The 25,359-nt window shown below is 44.6% G+C and overlaps 1 protein-coding gene across 1 annotated transcript in view; it reads left to right on the plus strand.

Annotated features, from left to right (window-relative positions):
* ESR2 (estrogen receptor 2) overlaps positions 1–25,359 on the plus strand; it is a 77,739-nt gene that overhangs the window by 28,911 nt on the left and 23,469 nt on the right. Inside the window, exons 2-5 of the mRNA XM_083615228.1 lie at positions 4,351–4,824; positions 6,826–7,001; positions 11,876–11,992; positions 24,534–24,833. Of these exons, the coding sequence (XP_083471354.1) occupies positions 4,400–4,824; positions 6,826–7,001; positions 11,876–11,992; positions 24,534–24,833 (1,018 nt within the window). The 5' untranslated portion in view covers positions 4,351–4,399. The remainder of the gene's footprint in view (positions 1–4,350; positions 4,825–6,825; positions 7,002–11,875; positions 11,993–24,533; positions 24,834–25,359) is intronic.

Here is a 25,359-nt window from a genome sequence, read left to right on the forward strand (position 1 = left end):
ACAGTGGTACCTCAGGTTAAGTACTAATTCGTTCCGGAGGTCTGTTCTTAACCTGAAACTGTTCTTAACCTGAAGCACCACTTTAGCTAATGGGGCCTCCTGCTGCCGCCGCGCCGCCGGAGCCCAATTTCTATTCTTATCCTGAAGCAAAGTTCTTAACCTGAAGCACTATTTCTGGGTTAGCGGAGTGTGTAACCTGAAGCGTATGTAACCTGAGGTATCACTGTATGTAGGTTTTATTTTAGTTGTTTTATCTTCTATTTTGGTAATGTACATCCATTTTTTCCCCTTTTAATTATTTTGGGGGCCCCCAAGAGAGTGGGGCCCCAAGCTATAGCTTGTTTAGCTTAAATGTAAATCTGGCAATGCCTCCAAGGAATGTATCGCCTGCTGCAGCTGCAACTGCAACAGCTATGGCGTCTCCTCAGCTGCACTCCCCATTGCTTCCTCTACATCAGTCTCTTGGCAAATAGGAGGCATCGCTAATTTCCTCCCACCCTGGTTCCTGATGTATATCTTTATTCCCTCCTTGTTCCTGACGTAGATCTTCACACACCCCTTCTTCCCTGGTGGCGAGGGACGCCATTTTGACGTTTGCCTCAGGCGCCAAAATATCCTGCTTTCACCAGTCTCCTAATAAGAAACACATTTTCTGTTCCCTTGTGTTTTTGTTTTGTTTTCTCGTCGAGGCAGCTGTGGTATGTGGGCTGCTTGAGTGCGCTGCTGTACTCGGTGCACCTCCTCCCTGTTGGATCCTGAGTCGTCGGTGAGGTCTTCGTGGTGGACCCTCGGTTGGGACGGCTGGCTCAGCTGTGCCTCTTGCGTCGACCTCTCGGCAGCTTCCATTGCCAGGGCCTCCTCCAGAGCGACCTGGAACGTTAGGTTCTTCTTAGCGTAGAGGCGTCGTTGCAGCTTCTCATGCTTCAGGCCACCGACGAGGCAGTCACGAAGCATGTTCTCCAGCTCTGAGAAGTTGCAGAACCGGGCAGCTTGGCGGAGAGAGGTCACAAACCCAGTTATGGTTTCCCCAGGGGCTTGCCGCTTTGCATAGAAGGCATTTCGACGAGCCACCACTGAGGGCTGTGGCGAAAAGTGCCCCTTCAGCTGTTCCATTATTGTTTTGTATGGAACAGTAGCAACGTCTTCAGGCGCAAGGAGAGCCCGGGCGATTTCAAACGTCTCCTCTCCGCAGACGCTGAAGAATATTGCCCTCTTCTTGGCGTCTTCTTCATCGGTGACCCCTTTGGCTTCTAGGAGGAAGGTGAAACGGGAGGCGTACGCTTCCCAGTCTCCAGATGCTGGGTTGAACGGCGAGAAGCTGCTGTTGGTTGCCATTCTGAGTTCCTTGTGTCCCGGAGCTGAAGCCTGGATACACGGTGCGAGGCAGCGGTGCGGCAGGTGGTGGTACTGCGGTGCTGTGTGTGGCAGTCAGCTCAGCGGGATCCCATCCTCGTCGCCAGTGAAATATACTCAGAGTCGCAAAGTGATTTCATGCCCTTTATTCAGCTCATAGTGGTGAGGAGGAATGAATGAAAGTCCCCTCAAGGTATCTGCTTTATATACATTATTTACACAATGGGCTGCACATGAGTGGCTAATTCCGGAATTCTACTGTAAGCCAATCAGGTTGTGGATTCACTTCTATCTGGAGCATGATTGGGTGGTTCCTGCCAACCAATCATACTGCTGCATTGTTCTAGGACCAATCAGACTGCTGCATTCTGAATCCTATTGTTCTAGGACCAATCAGACTGCTGCAGTTTGGATCCTATTCAACTCAGTATATAACACTACTGATATGAAAAGCCTTAATACATCTTTTCTCCAGGATTTCCCCATAACCATCAATTTACTGTTTGTTTGTTTGTTCGTGCATTTCTCCTTCGGCTTGGTTAGTTTAATCTTTTATCTGTGTACCTATTTGACCATACATCTGAATCAGTCGTTGTACCTGATTGGAGAAATAATTGGCAAATTGTTCAGTGGGAGCGGGAACAAAATAAAGATCGTTCAAACACAGAGCAGCTCAGCAAAAGCAGCTAGAAGACTAAATTTGGACATACTGGTGGTGGGGTCATTTTTATAACTTCAGACATCCAAGCTGTACTTCGGTTGTTTTTGATTTGTGAAAGCAGAAAGGTACTCACTGAATTTTGTTATTGTTGTTGTTTAGTCGTTTAGTCGTGTCCAACTCTTTGTGACTGAATAACAGTAGTAAATAGTAAATAAATAAATAGTAGTAAACAGTAGTAAGTAGTGTGAAATATAGTTTACACTACATCACTACATTCCTACAAACGCCTGCTTTTAAGAGTTGTGTTTCCTAAGGACAAATTATTTCTAACGATGATTGGAAATATTCCTCGTCTTCTTTTAAATACACACATACACACTCCTTTAATTGTGCTGAGGGCTGCAAATATAAATTAGTTACATGTATCAGGTCAAACCTTTTGGTGGACTGAAAAGGTGTTCAGAATAATTTTTATTATTATTCCATGCAAATATTTAGAATACCTGCAGGTAGCAAGCACCTGGTACCATCATTACACGTCGTTAGGTGGTGGGCGAAAATCTTCCTTTTTACCCAGGCCTTCAGTCATTAATCTATGGCCTTTTCAAAATGGGGAAATGTTATTCTGACCAACCCCCCCCCATGGTTGCTTTAATAAATCAGCACTGGTGAAATGTTTGGTAGTTCAGATGATGAACCACCACTCTAAATCTCAGGGGCTCCCAAATAAGTTGACAGGAGCAAGTGAGAATCTGAGTAGTCACATTGCTGTCAGCCTTGCAAGATGGCTCAGTACACAACCTTGTGTTTTCAGGGACTGCTTGTGCCTTTGACAATGGTACATTCTTCGAAATCGGAACAAAATGCTCCGTGCAGGCTCTACAGGGGGGAATGCAACCTTGCCATCTCTGGCAGATGAGTGCCTAGATTAAGCTAAAACGCTTCTTAGGATAAAGTTTATCCTAATGTTTTGCCAAAATCTGCTCACCTGATATTTCCACCTGCAGGTCTGAGTCCAGCCCTCTAGAGCAGCAGAGATTATTTCCTTAGAATTCAGAAACTGGTAATCTAAGGATTTGTCTTTTGTCAAAGTCATTTGACCCAGGCAGGTCCTAAAGACTCAGGGATTGTTGATGGAGCTGGGTATGTTCTGCCAGGGGAGGAGAAGATTTAGAGGTGGTAATATAGCCAGAGGTAATACAATAGGGTCACATTATTTCAAGAAGTAAAAATCAAAATAATGGATTAAAATTTCAAGAATGGAGATTCTGACTAAATGTTAGGAAGAACGTTCTGACAGTGAGAGCTGTTCGGCAGTGGAGCAGACTTCCTTGGGAGGTTGTGGAGTCTCCTTCCTTGGAGGTTTTTAAGCAGAGGTTGGATGTTTACATGTCATGCATGCTTTAGCTGTGATTCCTGCAATGCAGGGGGTTGGACTAGATGACCCCTGGATTTCCTTCCAACTCTATAAAAATCTGTTATTCTAAATTTATCTTAGATGTTCTGGTGCATAACGTTGTTTCAAGTTGTTCCTCAATATTCTATTCTATCTGTGGACCAAGAATCATAATAGTAAAGGTTGCCGGGTCCTCTTGTACAACAAAGCTCTGGTTCTTCCTCTGGCTTAAGGACTGCGATGACTAATTTTTCTGTAATCAGTGTTTTTGAGATTCTGTGCCTGCAAAGCAATTCCTCTGGCAGTGAGGGTCAAAGTTATTATGAGAGCATTGTGAGTGCTTTCATTGGGTCAAAGAGAACAAAGTCTAAATTTAGCCCTGTGTATTTGTTGTGGGTCAGTTGAATGTGCTGTTTTGGTCTTTCCCCTAGAAATTAATGGAAAATACATGTAGGAAGAAGATAAACAGCCAAAGATATATGCAGGCTTAAAGACATTTTGTGATGTTGTATCCCCAGCAATTAAGTTTTAAAAATAAATCAAGCAAGCAGAGAACAACCCAAGGTTCAGAGCACAAGATGGGCAGTCTGTAACCCTCCAAGTTGTCATTGAACTCAAACTCCCATCATCCCCAGTCAACATGGCTAATGGTCAAGCAAAAACATCTGAAGGGTGACAGGTTCCCCATCCCTGATCTAGATAGTGGTGAATCCATCCAAGGAAAGTGGAATAATCTGTTGTTATCACACATGATCAGGTCATGTGTCTCTGTAGACATCTTGGACAGGATTCAACCAATGAGTTCCATCAGCAGAAGTTGATGCAAGGACTTCTGCTTGCACAATGGAGGTTGCCCTCCTTTCCACCTGTTTCAGCCCCACAGTCATGCAGCAAGAGAGAAGACCAAATACACATAATTCTTAATGTTTCTGTTTTCCAGATTGAATATTTGAGGATGACTGCTTGAAGAGGAGGCACTTGGCTCCAGCATGTCCCTCTGTGCATCATCTCACAAGGAGTTGCCACCAATCCAAGATCTCGTATGTACCAAAGCAGAAGTGAAAAGCTCGCTCTCCGAGCTGGTCTCTCCTGCCCCTTTCAGCTGCAGCCAGTCTGCTTTGAGCGTTGAGCACAGCCCAATTTACATCCCATCCTCTTATATGGAAAACAGGCATGAGTATCCGGCCATGACATTCTACACCCCCGCTATGATGAACTACAGCATTCCAAGCACTTTCGGCGACTCGGAAAGTGCCTCTCTCAGACAGTCAGCCAGCCCGAGCATGTTATGGTCTGGTTCTGACCACATCTCTCCTTTGACTTTACACTGCCAGTCGTCCGTTTTATTTGCAGAGCAACCAAAAAGCCCATGGTGCGAAGCAAGATCTGGGGATCATGCCCTTCCTATGCACAGGTAACAAATGCTTATCTATCTGTCTTTCATCAGTTCCAACACTGTTGTTTCTCCAAAGCATAGGCTTGGGTGGGGGGGGAGATTGCTGTAGTGTGAACAACTTTGGAACTCCCTGCTGATTGACACCAGACAGGTATTTTTCACGGTACTCTTTTTGGAGCCTGCCAAAAATGTTTTTCTTTAGGCAAGTCTACCCAGATAATTATTCATATTTGAATATTTTACACAGTTGTTTTTAACTGTTTCATTTTCTGATAATTCCATTATTTTCTTCTTTTTGTAAAGCACTGTTTGTTTGCTTTTTCTCTCCCAAAAACAGTAACAACAAACAAAGGGTATATACATTATATGTGGCTTTCTTGCTATCATGGCAAGTTGGGCTCATGACAAGAGCAGAGATTTTGGCCGAACTCCTTCCTCCCTTCTTTTCTGAGAATCGGTTTTAAAGAGTCATTCCTTGTTCTCAGATTGATCTGCCTTTGCAGACACCCCCTCTTTTGCAGTTGTGCTTCTCCTCCCGTTCGTTTTTTTGTGGCGGTGTCTTAATGGTGTGTTCATGCCATTAATTTATTGCCATGGAAACAATGATTGTGGTATTGAGCAATCGTGAATTATAACTTAAATGAAAGTTCAAAGATGGGAAGAGTATGAACTCCACAGAACCAATCCCTCCCTCTTTCCTTGATTAAATGAGCATAGGCCATTATTATTATTATTTTAATGAAAGGGTTTTGTTTTTAAATACGATGTACCAAACTTTGCTTGAGTTAGAAGGGAACCTCTTTGAAACCCAGAGGCAGTTGACACAATTCAGAGCCCCACACGTGCGGTGAAGCATGCGTGGAGCATCTATGCTTGCAGAGGCTCCCTCGTTCATTTCAGTGGAGGAGGTTCTTTCAGACAGACCTGTCTCTTTGGATTTGTTGAGCAACGCCAGCTATTGTAGGGTTGCCATATTTCAAAAAGTAAAAACCAGGACACCCTGAAAGTTGTTGAGCTTCCAGCATAACCCCTCCAATTTAATTTTTTTACAAAAACACCAAAAAAACCAACCCCCGCGATTTTTCGATTGACTTGACTAACATCCAGCACAAAGCGCCACCTTTCGGAAATTCATCCCAGATGTCAATTCCGCCTTTGAAATCCCAGTAATGTCCGGGAAAATCAGTACCCTAAGCTATTGAAGAAATGTTAGCAAGCCCCCCGCTCTTCTTCCTTCCCCTCCCCAACACAAAAATCAAACGTAAAAGTTTTTCATTGAAAACTGTCAGTCTGGCTCAGCTGAGGTAAAAAAAAGTCATTATTTTTACACATCCTCAGGTAAGCAGAAAGGGAAGTGACTAGGGCATGGGTAGGCAAATTAAGGCCCAGGGGCCGGATCTGGCCCAAAATCCGGCCCGCGGACGGTCCAGGAATCAGCATGTTTTTTACGTGAGTAGAATGTGTTCTTTTATTTAAAATGCATCTCTGGGTTATTTGCGGGGCATAGGAATTCGTTCATCCCCCCCCCCCCAAAAAAAAAATAGTCCGGCCCCCCACAAGGTCTGAGGGACAGTGGACCGGCCCCCTGCTGAAAAAGTTTGCTGACCCCTGGACTAGGGCCTTGGAATAAGGAGCAAACGGTGGGAAGTAATAGGCTATGGACTCCCCAATAGGCTATGGACTTCAAACATATTTTTTGTATGCGGTAATTTAATATAATTTTTAGGAACAACGACAATTTTATTATTTGTACCCCATCCATCTGACTCTGGGCAGCTTCCAGCATATGCCAAAATGTAACAAAACATTAAACGTTAAAAAACTTCCCTATACAAGGGGTCATTCCTGCATCATTGTAAAAAGAGCCAGATTTATGGAGGCACAAAACAAAAAACTGCCAGAGGTTTTGAGGTAAAATAAAATAAAATCACCCAGAAGTTTTGAGGACTGCCAAGTTACGAGGTAAATATGCACATGCCACTTCACTGTTTCCTAACGGCTCTTCTCCTGTTCCCCCAGAGAAACGCTGAAGAGAAAAGCCAACAGCAACGACTGTACCAGCCCCTCCACAAACAGCCCCGTCTCGAAAAGGGATGCCCATTTCTGTGCTGTGTGCAGCGATTATGCCTCAGGATATCACTATGGCGTTTGGTCATGTGAGGGCTGCAAAGCATTCTTCAAAAGAAGCATTCAAGGTAAGGGGAATGGCAGGCTTTCCTGGGAAAGGAAATTCTTCGGGGATGCAAATCTTTCTGCAAAAACGTGTGAGTGTGTTACTGCTTTCACAGATAAAAATTGCCCTGCAGATAAAAATGCTTGAATACATGGAACTTGCATATATGAAGGAAAAGATCGGAGATTGTTCAACCCAAAAGTTCAAGAGGGAATGGGGAATTTATAGACAATATTTTTAAAAGAACAGTGCCCTCATATAAAAACCTTAGAATGCTTCGAATAACTCTCGGAATTGATTAAGGTGTAAAGAATACAAACAAGATTTAATAAGGATAAGGTTTATTGGAAAATAGAGGCAAGTAATTAAGAAAACAAAGAACCCATATCAAGGAAGTCGGAAGCTGATGGAATATTCTTGTGAATGGATTGTTCTTGTGATGGATTGTTCTATTGTTTTTTTGTTTGTAAGAGATGTATTTTCTTTTTTTGTTTCGCTTTCTTTTCTTTTTTCTTTTTTCAAGCTTTTGTTGTTTGTGTATGTGTTGATTTTAAACCAATAAAGATTTTTTTTTAAAAAAATGCCCCTCTCTCCAGCTACTTTCCTACCATTGGTGGGAGTGGGGAAGATCCATAGTCCCCAGTTTGGAGGGAGGGAGAGATGGAAAGCTGAACACCACCCACAACGAACAAATATTAATTTCTTGGGAGAGAGAATGACTTTTGAACTCCAGTTCACACTGAATGCTGCTGGTCAGGCTCCGAGTGGTTTACAACAGCCCTGCAGGGTTGTCCAGCATCATTAAGCGCCTGTTGCAGGTTGAAGAGTCTGAAGAAAAGAGAGTTCAGTGACCACCCTCCCAGTGGTGTGATCCATTGCTTTTCTCTCGACCCTGGAACTTGGGCCTTGTCAGAGGAATCTATGCATAGGATTGCATCCTGTGCCCCATTCCTGCTCTTGAATTAGCTTGAAATCCATGTTTGCTCAGAAGAAAATCTCATTCTCTTTGAATGGTTAAAAGGTAAAGGTAAAGGTATCCCTGCCCGTATGGGCCAGTCGTGTCCGACTCTGGGGTTGCGCGCCCATCTCGCTTAAGAGGCCGGAGACACTTCCGGGTCACGTGGCCAGCGTGACGAAGCTGCTCTGGCGAGCCAGCACCAGTGCAGCACATGGAAATGCCGTTTACCTTCCCGCTATAAAGCGGTACCTATTTATCTACTTGCACTTAAGAGTGCTTTCGAACTGCTAGGTGGGCAGGAGCTGGGACCGAACGACGGGAGCTCACCCCGCCGCGGGGATTCGAACCGCCGACCATATGATCGGCAAGTCCTAGGCATTGAGGTTTTACCCACAGCGCCACCCACGTCCCTCTTTGAATGGTTACTCCCCAATAACTGGTCAGTTTTAGTGCAGGTCTGGTTAAAGGAGCTTAATGTTATTCAGGGAAAGCAAAACATGTGCATGTCATATGTTCTGTTCACTTCTGCTTTATAGAACAGGACAAACTAACCTTTTGAAGGCCGTGACATATGCTGAGAAAGTTGGTGGCCCAACATTTTAATCTTGCTTCCAGCGGACCTTTGACTGCAAACAACCTTCGCTGCCAACCACAGACTTCACATCTGCTCTCTGAAGGCTTATCAAAAACCACCCAGCAATCCTGCAGAACTGATTTTTCAGGTCACGTTAAACTAAATTTTCTTAGTATCTGTGACAAAGAGCAAACAAGCTCATTCACCCTGAAATATCTAAGCTGAAAAAATCATAAAGCTTTTGTGAAGGCTTATAGAAATTCAGCACAAAATGTTTGCAATAATTTTATGATCCAGGACAGCTTCCCACTTGAGGCTTATATATTTGCAAGGGACGGAGGAGAATGAAACAGAATTTGCCTTTTCTTTCCCTGAAAGCTAGCCTTGCTGATAACCCACAGACATTACTAGCCTGCAGATATTTTTATTAGCTGGGAGCAGAGATGGGGGAGCTGGCAGAGGAGTGAGTGAGATTTCTGCCCTTTCTGAAACATGCCAAAAAAACACACCAAAGTGCTGCACTAGAGAGCACAAAACAACCCCTCTGCTACACCACAAATCCAACTCAATGGTGTAACGTTGGAAAGTGTCAATCACTTCTCCTACCTGGGCAGTTACCTTTCCACAAGGGCCAACATTGATACCGAAATCCAGCATTGCCTGAGCTTGGCAAGTGCAGCTTTCTCCCGACTGAAGTGCAGAGTATTTGAGGACCAGGACATTCGCAGGGAAACCAAAATGCTTGTTTACAAAGCTATTGTAGAACCAACCTTACTGTATGCTTGTGAAACATGGACCACTTATAAACGCCATCTCCAACTCCCCGAAAGATTCCATCAATGGCGTCTCCGAAAATTTTTACATATTACTTAGGAAGACAGGCGAACAAATGCCAGTGTACTGGAAGAAGCAAAGATCACCAGTGTTAAAGCAATGATTCTTCAACATCAACTTTGTTGGACTGATCATGTTGTTCGGATGCCTGATTTTCGTCTTCCAAACAACTACTCTATTCCGAAGTTAAAAATGGAAAGCATAATGCTGGTGGTCAACAAAAGAGGTTGAAAAACTCACTCAAGGCAAATCTTTAAAAATGTAGTATAAACACTGACAATTGGAAAATACTGGCCTGCGAGCCCTCCAACTGGAGAACAGCCTTTTCCAAAGGTGTCATTGACTTTGAAGACACTCGAACTCAGGATGAAAGGGAGAAACGTGCTAAGAGGGAGGCACGCTTGGCAAATGCACACCGTGATCAACTCCTGCCCAGAAACCTTTGTCCCCACAGTAGAAGGACATGTTGATCCAGAATTGGCCTCCAAAGTCACCTGTGGATTCACTGTTAAGACTGTGTTCATGGAAGACAATCTTACTCAGCTACGATTGATCGCCAAAGAAGAGAAGAATTGCATTTCTGTGCTGGACACGGAAGAGGAGACAACCCACCTGGTTTCTATGCTGGGTGCAGTGGAAGGACTTGACTGCATGCAATTCCTTCTCACTTCTGGCTACCAGGTGCATGTTTCATGAAAGCCGACTATAAACCTACATGCATACAGCCTCTCTAAAGGTGAAGGTGAAATAAAAGGAAAGGGAGAAGCTTAGCCAGGCAGCTGGTAGGCCTTCCAAGGCTTGTGCGTGTTCCCTGTTGCTATGATGCTGTTTGTCAAATCAAGGATGCCTGACTGCTCAGGGCCACATACCAAGTGCTTAGTGCAGTGAGATCAGCATGCAGAAGCCGAGGCTTTGTTTGGCAGCCTTCCACGCGGCAGCTGTGTTGAAAGACAATCCTGGGGTCCTCCGAGGGCAAGCCAAGCTCACCACTGTCGCCCCACGATACAGGGAAACTTAGGAATTGCCAGTTCACTGTGTGAAATGCCTTGTGTCCCAAATAGGGATGGGAGGATCTGCCAGTTTTGATTCTCACATTTTCCTATCCTAAATTCAGTTCTTCACCGTCTGCATCAATTTGAGAATTTCCTTTAAAAAAGGGGAAAAAATCCTCCTCCCCCAAACCAGCATTTTAGTGCAAAGTTCTCACGATAAGCACATTTTTATACGCAATTTTGACCAATGTGCACATATCAGATACATTGCCTTTTTGTATGTTGCTATCCCTATTCTATTCATTTTGCCTGCCTCTTAGCGCAGGCATTTCGATAATAGTTGGAGAACCATATTACAAAATGTGGATAAGGGTGGATTTTGAATGATAGCCATGTTCCGGTTTGCATATTGTTTCAAAAAATGTGAATTTGATAGATTTGCTTTCATGGACTGGCTGGATGCAGAGGGAGTGGTGGAAGGCACCAGCTGGGGAACCCGCAAGAGAACCCCCAGGGGAAGAAGGCTCAGAGCCAGGGGGTTGCGGGCAGGGCAACAATAAGGTGGTCAAAGGAAGAAGAGGGAGCAGACTGGGAGGAGGAAGAAGTGTCAGAAGCTGAAGAGGCAACAAGGCTTAGTGAGCAGAGAGAGGCTGAGACAGAGGGCAGTCCAGAATCAGAGGCAGAATCAGAGGCTGGAGAGGAGGGAGGTCAGGAGACAGAGGCGAGGCAGGCTGCTGAAGAATCTGAATCCGAATTATTTTTCCTTAGCTCTAATTATTTACCTCAGATAGAGGAAGGGGGAGAGAAGCACTAATTACAGAGGAGCCTCTGCCTGGAGATGCTACTCCATTGCCATCTTAGAATCCTGATAGTTATTAAATTAGCCCCATCCTTTTCCGCTGAAGAATCCAGAGATTCTTCTCCTGCAGCTGCTGCGACCAGCTCACTTCCTCCTTGGTCGCCCAGAACCCAGAGAGGCATGAAGAGGCCAGAGCGTATCAGGCAAGACGAAGGAGCCTCAAGTTACTTGGGAAGGACCCAGGAGTGGAGGAAGCTTAGGCAACTATAGGAAGACAAAGAGCTTCTGTCTCTGCTCATAGGGGCAAGACCTACTGAAGAAGCTGCTGTGCTCACTAGGCATGAGCTGCCTTGTTTCTTTGTATAAAGGGTTAACTTCACTGACACCTTGTGAGTTATTGTTGACCTGCTCCTGACACCCGCCCTGACAATTTGGCTCTAAATGTGAACTGAATCAAATTTCTTCCCTATCCTTAGTCGCAAATCACAGAAACCTAGGAGCCTGCCTTATCCTAAGTCAGTCCATCTAGCTCAGTATATTCTACACAGACTGGCAGCAGCTCTTCACAGTTTCAGGCATGAGTTCAGTACTACTTGGAGATGTCGGGGATTTGAACCTGGAACCTATTGCATGCCAGGCAAATGCTTAACCTCTGGACCAATCGCCACAGGTGTAATCACAGTCCTCAGCAGTCCTCACCTTCTTCTTCAGATGTTCCCCCTTTTATCTCTCCTTGCAGGACACAACGATTATATTTGCCCAGCGACAAATCAGTGCACAATAGATAAAAACAGACGCAAAAGCTGCCAAGCCTGCCGACTTCGGAAATGCTACGAAGTCGGGATGATGAAATGTGGTGAGTTCTGCATTCCCTTGGGTCTGTCCTGTCGCGTTTCTCAGTTACAGATCTTTGCTCGCATTCTAGAGGAGTCGCGGGCTCTCATCCTGACCACAGCTATGCATGTGCGAATTCTATTACAGTGGTACCTTGGTTTGCAACCGTTTTGGATTACAGCCATGTCAAACCTGGAAGTGCGTGTCCCTTTTTTTGGATTACAAACCCCCCCCCCTTTTTGGGAAGGCCCCATTCGCGAAAGCACGCCTTGGGTTACAACCTGTTTTGGTTTACAACCGGATCTCCAGAACGGATTATGGTTGTAAACCAAGGTACCATGTAATGCCAAGGGTAGGTGGATCCAGAACTCCAGTTAGTCATTCGGTCTTAGCTTAATCATCCAATATTTTTGGGAACCCTTTGGAGGGAAAGGTACCAGTACTGCATACTGGTCAGTACTACCAGAAAAAAATACTACTGGTTTAAAGAACAACAAGAACAACAACAAAAATAATTCTGGAAGGTTATATGCAACTGGGATAGAACTGGTCTTTCCCATGGGGCTGATCCCTCTGTCTTAAGGCGTCTCCAAAATGCTGATGAAACTTTAAGGGTGCCATCGTTGATATTTTTCATTCTCATCGTTCAGGCAGACTGTACTGGCTTGACTTCAGTGAGTCACCACTGAACCTGTTGTACTAAAAATCCATTTTGGGAAAAGCTGACAATACCTGCTGCCTGCCTGAAGTCACATGTCCTCAGTTTGCTCCTCCCCTTCCCATTGCATTCTGCTGGATGCTCTTGACTGTGTTAGGCTGCAGGCACAGAGCCAACACGAAGCTACAGTGATGTTGCTCTGCCTTGCCTGCTGCCCTTACTAAGTCTCTGCGATGCCTGCTGTTTCATCGACTGCCTTGGTAACGCTGAACTAATACAAACTAAAGGGGAAACACGATCTGGTTGAATGTGGACTTAATAACTGTTGATAGATTACATTGCTTTTCATGTCTGGGTTATGCCCAGGTCAGGTAATCCCTTTTGCTGCACCCTAGATGCCCTATTATTTGAGATTCCTATCCAGGAGAAACATTCTAGGGGAAAACTTACAATTCATAAGGAACTGCAGTGGACACAGCAATCTAGATACACTGCCCATCTTGTATTGTGTGTTGTCCTTTGCAGGGACAAGACACTTCCAGATTGCTATTTTTGGGTGAGCTTCAGGTTATGCAATTAAAGCACACCTTCCAACATGGTGCAAAAGAAAATTGGGATGTGCATCTTTTGAGACCATGCTCCTGTGCAAGTTGCATGATTTGTGTGAGAATGCAGCTCCCCCCCAAAACACAGCCTTTTGGGACCGAGCTCTTGTGGGAGCCAAAACAAGACACCCCAGGGTCTAATCCAGTGCTATTTTTCCAGAAAAGGGGTGTCAGAGCCCACCTTGTTTTCTTAGAATGGCAATGGCACCTGAGAGGTGCGCTCTGGTGCGCTCTGGCTGAAAAAAAAGTCCTGGTCCATTCCAGAATGTTCTGCTCAAAGCAGGACATGGGGTGGGGGCATGTTAAAGTGGATTTGGAGTTATTGTGCAACAAACCCACTTCCCCCTAAAATGGACTTTTGCAAGTGATGGGGCTATGCACTGAAAAATAAGGGACACGAATGTCATGTAACCACCCCACAAGCAAATGAGAACAAGTGCTCAATACAGAGGTAGTGTGTAAGTCACCTCCCTCCCTCCCTCCTCCCCCCTTCTTCTCTCTTTCTCTTTCTTCCAAGGCCCTCAAGGCAGTTTACACTCTCCAGACACTGAAATGCAATTACAAACGAACAGGCCGCAGAAGACTTAGCACTAAAGCAGCAGACTTGTCTCTGATTTCTGATGGTCTCCATCAGAATCTGAGGGCCAGAACTTCCTAGCTAGGGTTTCTCCCTTTCCACCAGGGTGCAGAGGGTCTTTAAGTGAGGTATTTTTCGCTCCCTAAGACACACTTTTTTTCTCCTAAAAAGTAAGGGGAAATGTCTGTGCGTCTTATGAAGTGAATACTGCACGGAGGAGGGACGTGTAAGAGGCTTCTGTCCGCTTTGCTGCTTTAAAGTGAGCCACAGAGGAGGGAAGGAAGGGGAGCCACGAGGCTCCGTTTTAAAACAGCAAAGCAGAGAGGAGCTGTCCGCTTTGCTGCTTTACAGCGAGCAGCAGAGGAGGCACTGAATATTTTTTTCCGTGTTTTCCTCCTCTAAAAACTAGGTGCGTCTTATGGAGCGAAAAATACAGTAGTACGTTTTTAGCAGGCGTGGACCAGGCTTCCCCAGCTGTGCTGGCTGGGGTCATGGTGGTCTCTTCAGGAGCTGACCACATGACTTCATTGGCCTGGACTCTGCTTTTCCTTCAGCTGTCACCTGACACCGTCACAGATGGCCAGGCTCTTTAATAAAGTTGTCATCATTACCTAGCTAGAAGGATCACCAGTGCAGAGTGTACACGCCCAGGAGACATGAGGCCATTGATTGGGAATGGAGGAATGACAGCACAGTTTTGAACGATCCCCTCATGAGGTAGAATGAAAGCTGCCTTTCATCTTTCCAGAAGGCAAGTGACACTGTGGCACATTTAAATGTAAGGGACACAGGTCCCTTAGGCAGCTGCAGGAGTTGCCCCTGGGCCCCAATACAGCCTGCTAGAGCTGCCTTAGCACAATGTCCTACATTCAAGTCAGTCCCTGAAATCAACAATGCGCCTGGATAAATATTCTAAGATCCTGGGTTTGGTACTGCTGTGAAGTGGTGAGCAGGCCAGGTTGTGAACCAGGAGATCCCCTGTCCAGATCTTGCCTCTGCCATGAACCCAATTTACTACCTCTCAGCCTTAGTTCCAGATTGGCAGTAAACATCTAGGGACTGCCCCAGCCCCTGCAATAATCATCTGAGGCTTTTCTTTATGTGCCTTCCCCGCATCAGGTCTGGAGGGTGGCAACACAAGAATGGGCCTTTTCTGTGGTGGCTCCCCACTTGTGGAATGTTCTCTCCAGGTAGGCGTGCCTGGCGCCTTCACTACCTATCTTTAGGCCTCAGGCAAAAACATTCCTCTTTTCCCAAGCCTATGGCTAATTAAAAAATCTATGGCTGTGTGTTGGGGGGATATTGTTTTTGTTTGTTACTATGGTATATATATATTTTGCGATTTTATATTGCAAACTGCCCTGTGATCCTTGGAGGAAGGGAGGCATGGAAATTTAATAACAACAATAATAATTCGCAACTTATAAATGAAGGACTGTTGTAAGGATCACCAAGGGCCTAATTACATGTTAACAACAGGGTTAGCAATCACATTATAGGATTTAAAAACTGAACGCCAAGTGCAGGCTACTGTGTTTGTCAGCAGAAGTTTAGTACGTAGGTTTGTGAAGTTTAAACCTCCGCTCATTGGCTGTGATTTTGGTAAAAAGCATCCCCAATGGCAACAATTAACATTGGGGGGAGGAATTCACATTGACAGCAATTCCAGTGCTAGTTGCTTTTGTGTGTGTGTGTGTGTGTGTGTGTGTGTGAGAGAGAGAGAGAGAGAGAGAGAGAGAGAGAGAGAGAGAGAGAGAGAGAGTGCCTTACCTCAAAAAGGATATTGTAAAGTTGGGAAGGGTTCAGGGCAGCCAAAATGATTGAGGGGATGGAGCAACTTTGCTCATGAGGGAAAGCTGCAGCATTTGGGGCTTTTTCATTTAGAGAAAAGGCAAATAAGATGCAGTATGACAGAAGCTTAGAAACTTAGGCACAGTGCAGAGAAAGTGGACAGAGAAATTTTTATAGTACTGGAACTCATGGACATCCTGTGGTGCTGAATGTTTCGGGAAGTTTTTAATGTCTGATGCTGTATTGTTTTTAATATTTGGTTGGAAGCTGCCCAGAGTGGCTGGGGAAACCCAGCCAGATGGGCAGGGTATAAATAATAAACTATTGTTATTATTATTATTATTCAGGACAGATAAGAGTGTAGCTGAACTATGGAACTCACTCCAAGAGGAAGCAGTAATGGCCACCAACTTAGGTAGCTTTAAAAGGGGATTGGACAAATTCATGTTGTTGTTGTTTAGTTGTTTAGTCATGTCCGACTGTGACCCCATGGACCAGAGCACGCCAGGCACTCCTGTCTTCCACTGCCTCCCGCAGTTTGGTCAAACTCATGCTGGTAGCTTCCAGAACACTGTCCAACCATCTCGTCCTCTGTCGTCCCCTTCTCCTCGTGCCCTCCATCTTTCCCAACATCAGGGTCTTTTGTTCCTGGTACCAGCATATATCCCACTCAGGAAACGGGCTCCCACAATATTAAAATCTGTTAAAATCTGGCCTGAAGGTGCTATTCACCAGCTGCAGGACTGTTTTGAGAGAACTAATTGGGATATTTTCGATCGTTCAGACCTGGAGGAGCACACGGCGGCAGTTCTGTGCTATATCAATCACTGCACAGACACTGTCACAGTAAACAAATCCATCCGGTTTTATCCCAATCAGAAACCCTGGATGAATAGAGAGGTCCAGGGCCTGTTGCGGGAAAGGAACAGGGCTTTCAGGTCAGGCGAGGTGCAGCTTTACAGTGTGGCAAGAGCAAACTTGAAGAGGGGTATTCGACAGGCAAAACGGGATTATAGGCTGAGGATTGAGGATAATTTAAGGAGCAACAACACAAGACAGATGTGGCAGGGGATTCAGCACATTACCAACTACAAACCTAACCTTGGTGCTGTCGACGGTGACCCTTTGCTGGCGGAGGAGCTTAACCTCTTCTTTGCTCGCTTCGAGAAGGAGCCACCTGAGACGCCGGTATTACAGCCACCAGCCCTTAGGGGCCCCTCATTCACGGTAGAGGAGCATGAGGTGAGAAAGGTATTGAGGATGGTGAATCCGAGGAAGGCGGCTGGACCTGATGGCATCACTGGAAAGGTGTTGAAGGGCTGTGCGGATCAGCTGGCGAGGGTCTTTACTAAGATCTTCAACAAGTCCTTACACCAGTCTATTGTCCCACCCTGCCTGAAGTCGTCAACTATTGTCCCTCTGCCCAAAAAATCCACAATCAGTAGTTTGAATGACTACAGACCAGTTGCACTGACTCCAATCATCATGAAGTGTTTTGAGAAACTGGTGCGCCGTCATATTATTTCCTGTCTTCCATCAACTTTTGACAACTACCAGTTTGCATACAGGGCAAATAGATCCACAGAGGACGCTATCACCACCACTCTCCATGCTGCTCTGTCCCATCTGGAGCAGCCGGGGAGTTATGTGAGGCTGCTGTTTGTGGATTTTAGCTCAGCTTTTAACACTATTCTCCCCCATAGACTGGTGTCCAAGCTAGAGGCGATTGGACTCTCCAACTCCACCTGTCTCTGGGTTTTGGATTTTTTGTCAGAACGTTCTCAGAGGGTTAGAGTAGGGTCACATATGTCCACAGCCCTTAGCCTTAACACCGGCTCACCACAGGGTTGTGTGTTGAGTCCCCTGCTCTATGCTCTCTATACGTATGACTGTACAGCCATCTATTCCAGCAACAAAATCATCAAGTTTGCTGATGACACTACGGTGGTAGGGCTCATTTCAGGAGGGGATGAGTCCGCCTATCGGGACGAGGTGGAGCGGCTCTGTGTTTGGTGTGGAGAGAACAATCTGGCTCTTAATACGGCTAAGACCAAGGAATTAGTGGTGGATTACAGGAAAAAAAAAGGCGGACATTCAGCCCTTGCATATCAATGGGGAACGGGTGGAGAGGGTGGCGGAATTCAGGTTTTTGGGAGTAACTATCGATCAGGGCATGACTTGGAGCGCAAATACCACTGCTCTGGTGAAGAAGGCCCAGCAGAGAATTTATTTCCTCAGACTTTTAAAGAAGAACAATCTGAGTGAGAGACTGCTGGTGTCCTTCTACCGAGGCTCCATAGAGAGCATTCTTACATACTGTATTTGTGCTTGGTTCTCCAGTTGTACAGCTAGGGAGAGGAAGGTGCTCCAGAAGGTCATAACCACAGCACAAAGGATTATTGGTCAACCTCTCCCATCCTTGGAAGAATTGTACGGTTCCCGTTGTCTTAGGAAAGCAAACAACATCCTGCAGGATTCATCTCACCCGGGATACAGTCTGTTTGCACTACTGCCGTCTGGCAGGAGATATAGAAACATCAAGTCAAGGACAAATAGACTGAAAAACAGTTTCTACCCGAGAGCTGTGGCCCTTTTGAATGCTGTAACTCGATAGTGTGACTTGGGAGATTGATGGGTGTGGGTGTGGGTGTGGCTGGAATGTGGTTTGTGGGTTGTTGTTGTTGTTTTGCTTTTGTTGTTTTTAAGGGATGGCATCCAATTTCGTTGCACTTGTGCAATGTTGCACGTGTGTAATGACAATAAAGAATCTATCTATCTATCTATCTTTTCCAGGGAGTCTTCTCTTCTCATGAGGTGGCCAAAGTATTGGAGCCTCAGCTTCATGATCTGTCCTTCCAGTGAGCACTCAGGGCTGATTTCCTTCAAAATAGATAGATTTAATCTTCTTGCAGTCCATGGGACTCTCAAGAGTCTCCTCCAGCACCATAATTCAAAAGCATCAATTCTTTTGTGATCAGCCTTCTTTATGGTCCACCTCTCACTTCCATACATCACTACTGGGAAAACCATAGCTTTAACCATACAGACCTTTGTTGGCAAGGTGATGTCTCTGCTTTTTAAGATGCTGTCTAGGTTTGTCATTGCTTTTCTCCCAAGAAGCAAGCGCCTTAAGAGGCCATTAGCCACAATGGCGATACCATTCCTCCATGGTTGTGGGCAGCAACACTTCTGAATGCGAGTTTCTGCAAATGGTCCTGCTTGCAGGTTTCCCGTTGTGAGAACAGGATGCTGGACAGCTATTGGCCTGATCCTGCAGACTCCTCGTATGTTCTAATAATGTCTTGATTGGGTATGGGTGATTCTTGTGAAACCCTCTATCTGGAAGCAGCACTGAATTGTAAGGGCTAGATTGCTATAGATCTTGGATCAGAAAGTGTTCAGAGAAATCATTTTGTAATCTTCTAAGAATCCATGTATCCGGATTCTGCTTACATTTTTTCCCCTTTGCCATATATTATACCATTTCATTTTATTTGTATGCAATGGGGAATTATTATTTTTTTTCAAGGTGCAGGAATGCTTTCCTAAACTTCGGCGTCACTCGAGTTGAATTGCAGAGTGGATTTCAAGGAGAAAGAATATTATTGACACTTACGACTTCACGCTGAAAATGAAAAGCAGTTTTCAATCATGTGTCTCATTTCATTTGGGGACCCTGCCCAGCTCAATCATTGGCCTTTTATTCTAGGAGAGGGAAACAGATATTATATATATATACTGCAATCAAAGCCGAATTCTCTCAGGCTACCCAATCAGTTCATTTATACAACAACTGTGATAAAAGGGTGTTGTTGTCTGTCAGCCTTGGATTTTAGGCTGTTGGAATCAACAGAAGCAGAACTCGGCAGAAGAGACTGGTTACTTACTCATTCTGATCATTTAGAAGCGAAATCTCCTACCGACTTTTATATGCAAATTTTAAATAAATAGGCGTGTACTGAAGGTGCAATGAGGTAGGGGTATGGCAAATAAGTACTCCGTTCTGTCTTTGGAGCAATCATAGAAACTGCAAAAAGCACAACCCCCTGCCCCCCCCCCAAAAGCACCAGGGTTTGGGTTATTCATGGTATGATAAAAACGGCAATTTGTTTTCTGCTAGAATTGTAGAGTTGGAAGGGACCCTAGGGGCCATCTTGTCCATGCTCCAGTGAAGGAGAGTCCACCACTTCTCAAAGGAGTCCATTCCACTGTCAAACAGCTCTTGCTGCCAGAAAGTTCGTGGCTCGATTTTCTCAAACAAAGCCACGGTTTGTAAGCCAAGAAGAAACCTCCGCTACAAATTGTGGTTTGTTTGGAGTGAAATGAATGACAATTCCCAGTTCGGACATAAATCTAAGCCAGGGGTTGGGTGGCACGTTTTGTCTGCATGCTAGAGGGGAGGAACAAAGCAGCCCAAATCTAGGTATTAGTTACAAATCATTTACTATGGCCTTACAGTGAGTGTGAACTGGTGCATTCCCTGTTCAGGCATAGCAGTACGTCAGAGACCATGTCAGTGTGATGAGTGCTGGCTGATTCCTTGCGGCTAGTCAGAGATGATAGGTTGATCTTCAGCAAGGAACGAATGACGGGAAGTTTCTCTCCCCTACCTTTGGAATGGGACACCTTCAGCAAATGCCAAGGGTAGAGAAACAGTGTTGAATTAAGAGGACAAAGAATTACGGTAGACAGGGAGCTGGATTGCATGCAGCCCAGCAGGTTGCAGGGCCACCTGGATAATGACCAGCAACTTTAATGCTTGCATTAGAATCTGATGTATATTTGTAAATAAAACAAACAATTCAAAGACAAGTCTTCAGCGCAGTCTCATCCAAAGCAAAATATACCCTGTAAGGATACCTCTGGAACTTCTAATCACTTAGGGAAGTGGAGAGTGCTTAGTAAGAAAAAGCAATGGAAAATGTTGTAATAATCCGGGACCCAGCAATCAGATATCAAAACTGGGACGTGATATTTATAATTTCAGGGTGGGTGAATCAGGGCTGGTGATTGCCTCCATTGAATCTGTAAATAGACCTAACAGGCAGTGTTCTTTCCAGTGCTCAACAGTGGTGAATCTCTGACATGTGGTGTTCTGGCTAGGATGATCTCTTTGCTGTTTACAAAAGGGTAATTGGCAGTGAGGAGCTAGCTGTGGCATTAACATATGAGAGTGCTGGGGGTGAAATAGTTAAACAGGTTACCCAATCAGAACACAGGGGGGTGGAGTCAGAGGGACTATAAAACCAGCTCTGGGAGGGGCGAAGGGAGGAGTTCATTGGGTGGTTGGTTGGAGTGGGAGTGAATTGGGATAGAGTCTGTGGGCAGGTTGAGTCAGTGTAGCGAAATAAGCTGAGTCAGGAACAGTTAGGGCTAGGAAGACAAGTAAATATCTGAGAGGTGGTTTAGTGAGTGAGAGCAGGTAGCGGAAGTTATAGGTCTGGATAGGCACCCCATGATTGTAATTGACCGATACCGTTTATGAAACCACACGCTTCTTAAACTGCAATAAATAAAGAGAAGTATACGTTCCAATTTAACCCTGACTGGACTCAGTATTGTACCAGGTAGGGCCTGGGTGGTGGCAGCGTGAAATTAAGTGGTGGCACAGGGATCAATAGACGGTGTAACGTCCGGGGACCCTGTGTGATCGCCACACTAGCGTGCCCAAGCAGGGCAATGGCGATGCCAACGGAGGGTGTTTGGACTCCATATAAAAGATGACAAATAGGGGTTGGTATTTTCAAAAGGAAGATGAGAAGTTCAGGTGCTTTTCTTCAGCAAGCTTCTCTTCAGGAAATTTCCAGGAGGGTTGTGTGGCGCACTTTCTGCACCTCTTCCTCCCCGTTCTCTGAGACTCTGGCTTTTCCCTTGTAGTGTGTAGGGAGAGGAGGGAAAGCACAATGCAGAATGAAAACAAAGGAGAGGGCAGGCTCATATGATGAAGAGCGCACCAGGCTGGCATCGCTGGGATAAGATGAGCCACTTGTTTGACCACGAATATACCGTATTTTTCGCCCTATAGGACGCACTTTTCCCCCTCCAAAAATGAAGGGGAAATGTGTGTGCGTCCTATGGGGCGAATGCAGGCTTTCGCTGAAGCCTGGAGAGCGAGAGGGGTTGATGCGCACCGACCCTTCTCGCTCTCCAGGCTTCAGGAAGCTCTGCACAACCCTCGGGAGACCGGCGCGACTTCCCGCCGGGCTCCCTAGGCTTGCGGAGAGCTGCCTGTTCTGGGGGCTGGGGTTGGGGGAAGCTCGGGCTTCCCCCGCCCCAGCCCCGCGCTTGTGGGGGAAATAATTATTTTTTCTTTATTCCCCCCCCCAAAAAAAACTAGGTGCACCCTATGGGCCGTTGCGCCCTATGGGGCGAAAAATACGGTATGTGCTGCTGGTTCCACTTCCTTTTTTTGTGTGTGTGTCTTTTACAGGCTTTATTCTTGGTGCAAACTATTTACAGTGAAGAGCGTTGTAAGTCCATGTCTGTCTCTTTTTTTATATATAAATAATTTTTATTGTTTTCCAATACAAATATACAGTTCTGTCAATTTTTCACAAATTTTCACAAATTTGATTTTTTTTTAGACTTCCTTCGACTTCTCTGACAATCATCCATAATTACTTCTCAGTTTACGCATTCCTCTGTTTATATTGCCATTAAACTTCCCTCCCACTCCTATTTGTTTTTAACAATATATCTCTGCTTTCACAGTGCTTCTTGAAATCCCACCAGTGTTGTTTGCACATCACATGTTTTTTTCAGATATTCAACAAATTTCCCCCAGTCCTCGATGAACTTTTGGTCTTGAAAATACCTAATTTTCCCTGTTAATCTGTCCAATTCTGCATAGTCAGTCAGCTTCAGTCTCCATTCTTCTATTGTCGGTATTTCCTCTTGTTTCCATTTCTGGGCCAGTAGAATTCTTGCTGCTGTGGTTGCATATTGAAAAAGTTTACAGTCTTTTCTTCTAATTTCATTCCCTGTAATTCCTAAAAGAAAGGTCTCTGGTTTCTTTACAAATGTATATTTTAACATCTTTTTCATTTCGTTATAAATCATCTCCCAGAAGCCCTTCACTTTCTTACATTCCCACCACATATGATAAAACGTACCTTCTTTTTCTTTACATTTCCAACATTTGTTACACGTCTTATACATTTTTGATAATTTTACCGGTGTAATGTACCAGCTGCTGGTTCCACTTCCACTTTTCTGACTTTATTAATGGTGGTAGTAATTACAGCGAGTCAGCATGGCATTGATTTTTGGCAAAATAATGGCAAGGTTGACGCAGGGTCTCTAAGGGGTGCAAGAACAGGTGCAACATAGATACTCCTGGACAGCAGTGGCTTTTGGAAAATTCTTCTCATAATGATCAGTTTCATAAAGAAAAAAAATTATGACCAATAATGGCTGGTGCCATTTATGTGTAGACTTCTTGACTTGCAAACTTGTTACAGTCATACCTCGGAAGTCTAATGGAATCTGTTCTGGAAGTCCATTAGACTTCCAAAATATTGGGAAACCAAAGCGTGGCTTCTGATTGGCTAAAGGAAGCTCCCGGAAGCTGCCGAAGCCCCGTCGAACGTTTGGCTTCCAAATGAACGTTCAAAAACTGGAACACTCACTTCCGGTTTTCGATTGTTCGGGAGCTGGAACATTCAACTCCCAAGGCGTTTGGGAGCCGGGGTACGACTGTATATTCCAAGGAAAAATAGAAATATTTCACATTTATAAATGAGTTACCAACTTACCAAGTGATATGTCTTAAAAGGCCTGTTGTTGTTTTCAGTTATGTTGATGTTTCCAATAGAGTTTGGAAGTGATTGATGTTTGACCTGACATAAAAGAGAAAATTGAGTTGCTGACTTAATCATGGATTATTTACTTCTCATTATTGCTACTTCAAACCTTTTCTCACCACATGGAGAGGAATCGCAGTAAAATAAACATGCTACACTTAGGAATTATTATTTTTCATATAAAAAGGCTCCCTATTTAGTGCTTTAAAACAAATTCGTTCATTACATTCTTAAAGCCATAACATTATGTTAAATTAAGAAGAAAACAAAAGGGTTAACACCTACAGTATTTGAAATGGGCTGCGGGGGGGGGGGGGAGAACAGTAATTTGGAGCAGGGCTTTTAGTGTACCTGTCCCTGTTCTGTGGAATAGCATTCTTGCTGAGGTACGACAATTGAAGACATTTTTGTTCTCTCAGGCTTTAGTCTTGCTTTAAACGTATATGCTTGTTTTCCTGTTTTTAACCACTTTTAATTATCTTGTGAGTAAACAGACAGTGGTTTAGAAAGTGACTAAATTAACTGCATGCAACACTATGGCTGTGTGCTCATTATACTAAATACAGTAGTTGGGAATGAGCCCATTTCTCAGTGGCAGCAACATTGCAAACCAAACATATATATAAAATCCAGCATATTCCTTCATCACAGGGGTTTTTCCCTTCCAACTTTAGGATTATGTGAGGGTCCTGCTGCCTCATTCATTGAGTAGCAAAGCACTTCACAAAAGGTCAGATTTGCAGAAATAAAGTAATAGAACATTCCAACAGAACATTCAATGAACATTGATATCAGCTATAAACTGAAGGTCCTGGAGAACTGACATTCGTGTCTGGGGAATGCCTGAGCAAAAAGTTAAGCTTTTAATTGATGGAGAAAGCATGCAACCATCGGTGCCCACCTAATTTCCGGGTCTACAACTTGAATGCCGGATGCACTGGGGAATTTGGCAATCGGTACATTGTTCTCGTATTGGCCAGTTTTGTGTTTTAAAATATTGTTATTAGAATATTATTATTATTATTATTATTATTATTATTATTACTTCTTTATTATACCCTGCACAAGGGAAATGTGGTGACTGGGTTAATGAAAAACTTCCTTTAGTTCTGAAATATTGTGAATTTCAGGTTCAAGAAGAGAGCGCTGTGGCTATCGCATAATTCGCCGCCACCGTAACTCAGACGATCCAGTGCACTGCGTAGGCAAAGTTAAGAAGAACAATGAAGCCATAATTCAAGTAAAAGAATTGCTGGTCAATGCACTGACCCCAGAACAGTTCGTTTCCATATTACTTGAAGCCGAGCCGCCAAATGTGTTGGTGAGCCGCCCCAGCAAACCGTTTACAGAAGCCTCCATGATGATGTCGCTGACGAAGCTTGCAGACAAAGAACTGGTCCACATGATTGCCTGGGCCAAAAAGATTCCTGGTAAGAATTTTGAACATTCCAGTTTTCCCAGTGGACTTTTGTGCCATGTAACATACATTGCAGACATAGGCACTAGTGTAATTTAGATCCCAGAACAGATCCCGTATCATGATTTGGTTCTGCAACCTGGTTTGTGCCATCACTAGTAACAAGACACATGTTGAAATAGCAGTAGCAAAATCACAGCTAAGAAGCTCAAATCATATATATCACTGGCACCCTTCTTTGGAATTGGAAACCAATTCCAGACTCCAACATTCCTAAACTTTACTTGCAGAAACTTATAGATTAATTAAAACATAACATTTACAACCCCGTGCTTCTCCAAGCATGGGCTTACAGTCTCTTCTTCTAACTTCCAAACAACTGTATTTTCCTCTCTTTCCAGAGCTCAGCACTTTCAGCCTTCTGTATCTCAATTAGGCCATGCCTTGTAGCTCCTATGGGAGACCTCCACTTTCACCTTCTCCTGCAGCTTTGCTCTCTTTCTTCCAAGCAAAGAAGAAGCGCTCCCACACTCATTCAA

The sequence above is a fragment of the Podarcis filfolensis genome, assembly GCF_964270895.1.
Source record: "Podarcis filfolensis genome assembly, chromosome: 1".
Taxonomy (NCBI): Eukaryota; Metazoa; Chordata; class Lepidosauria; order Squamata; family Lacertidae; genus Podarcis; species Podarcis filfolensis.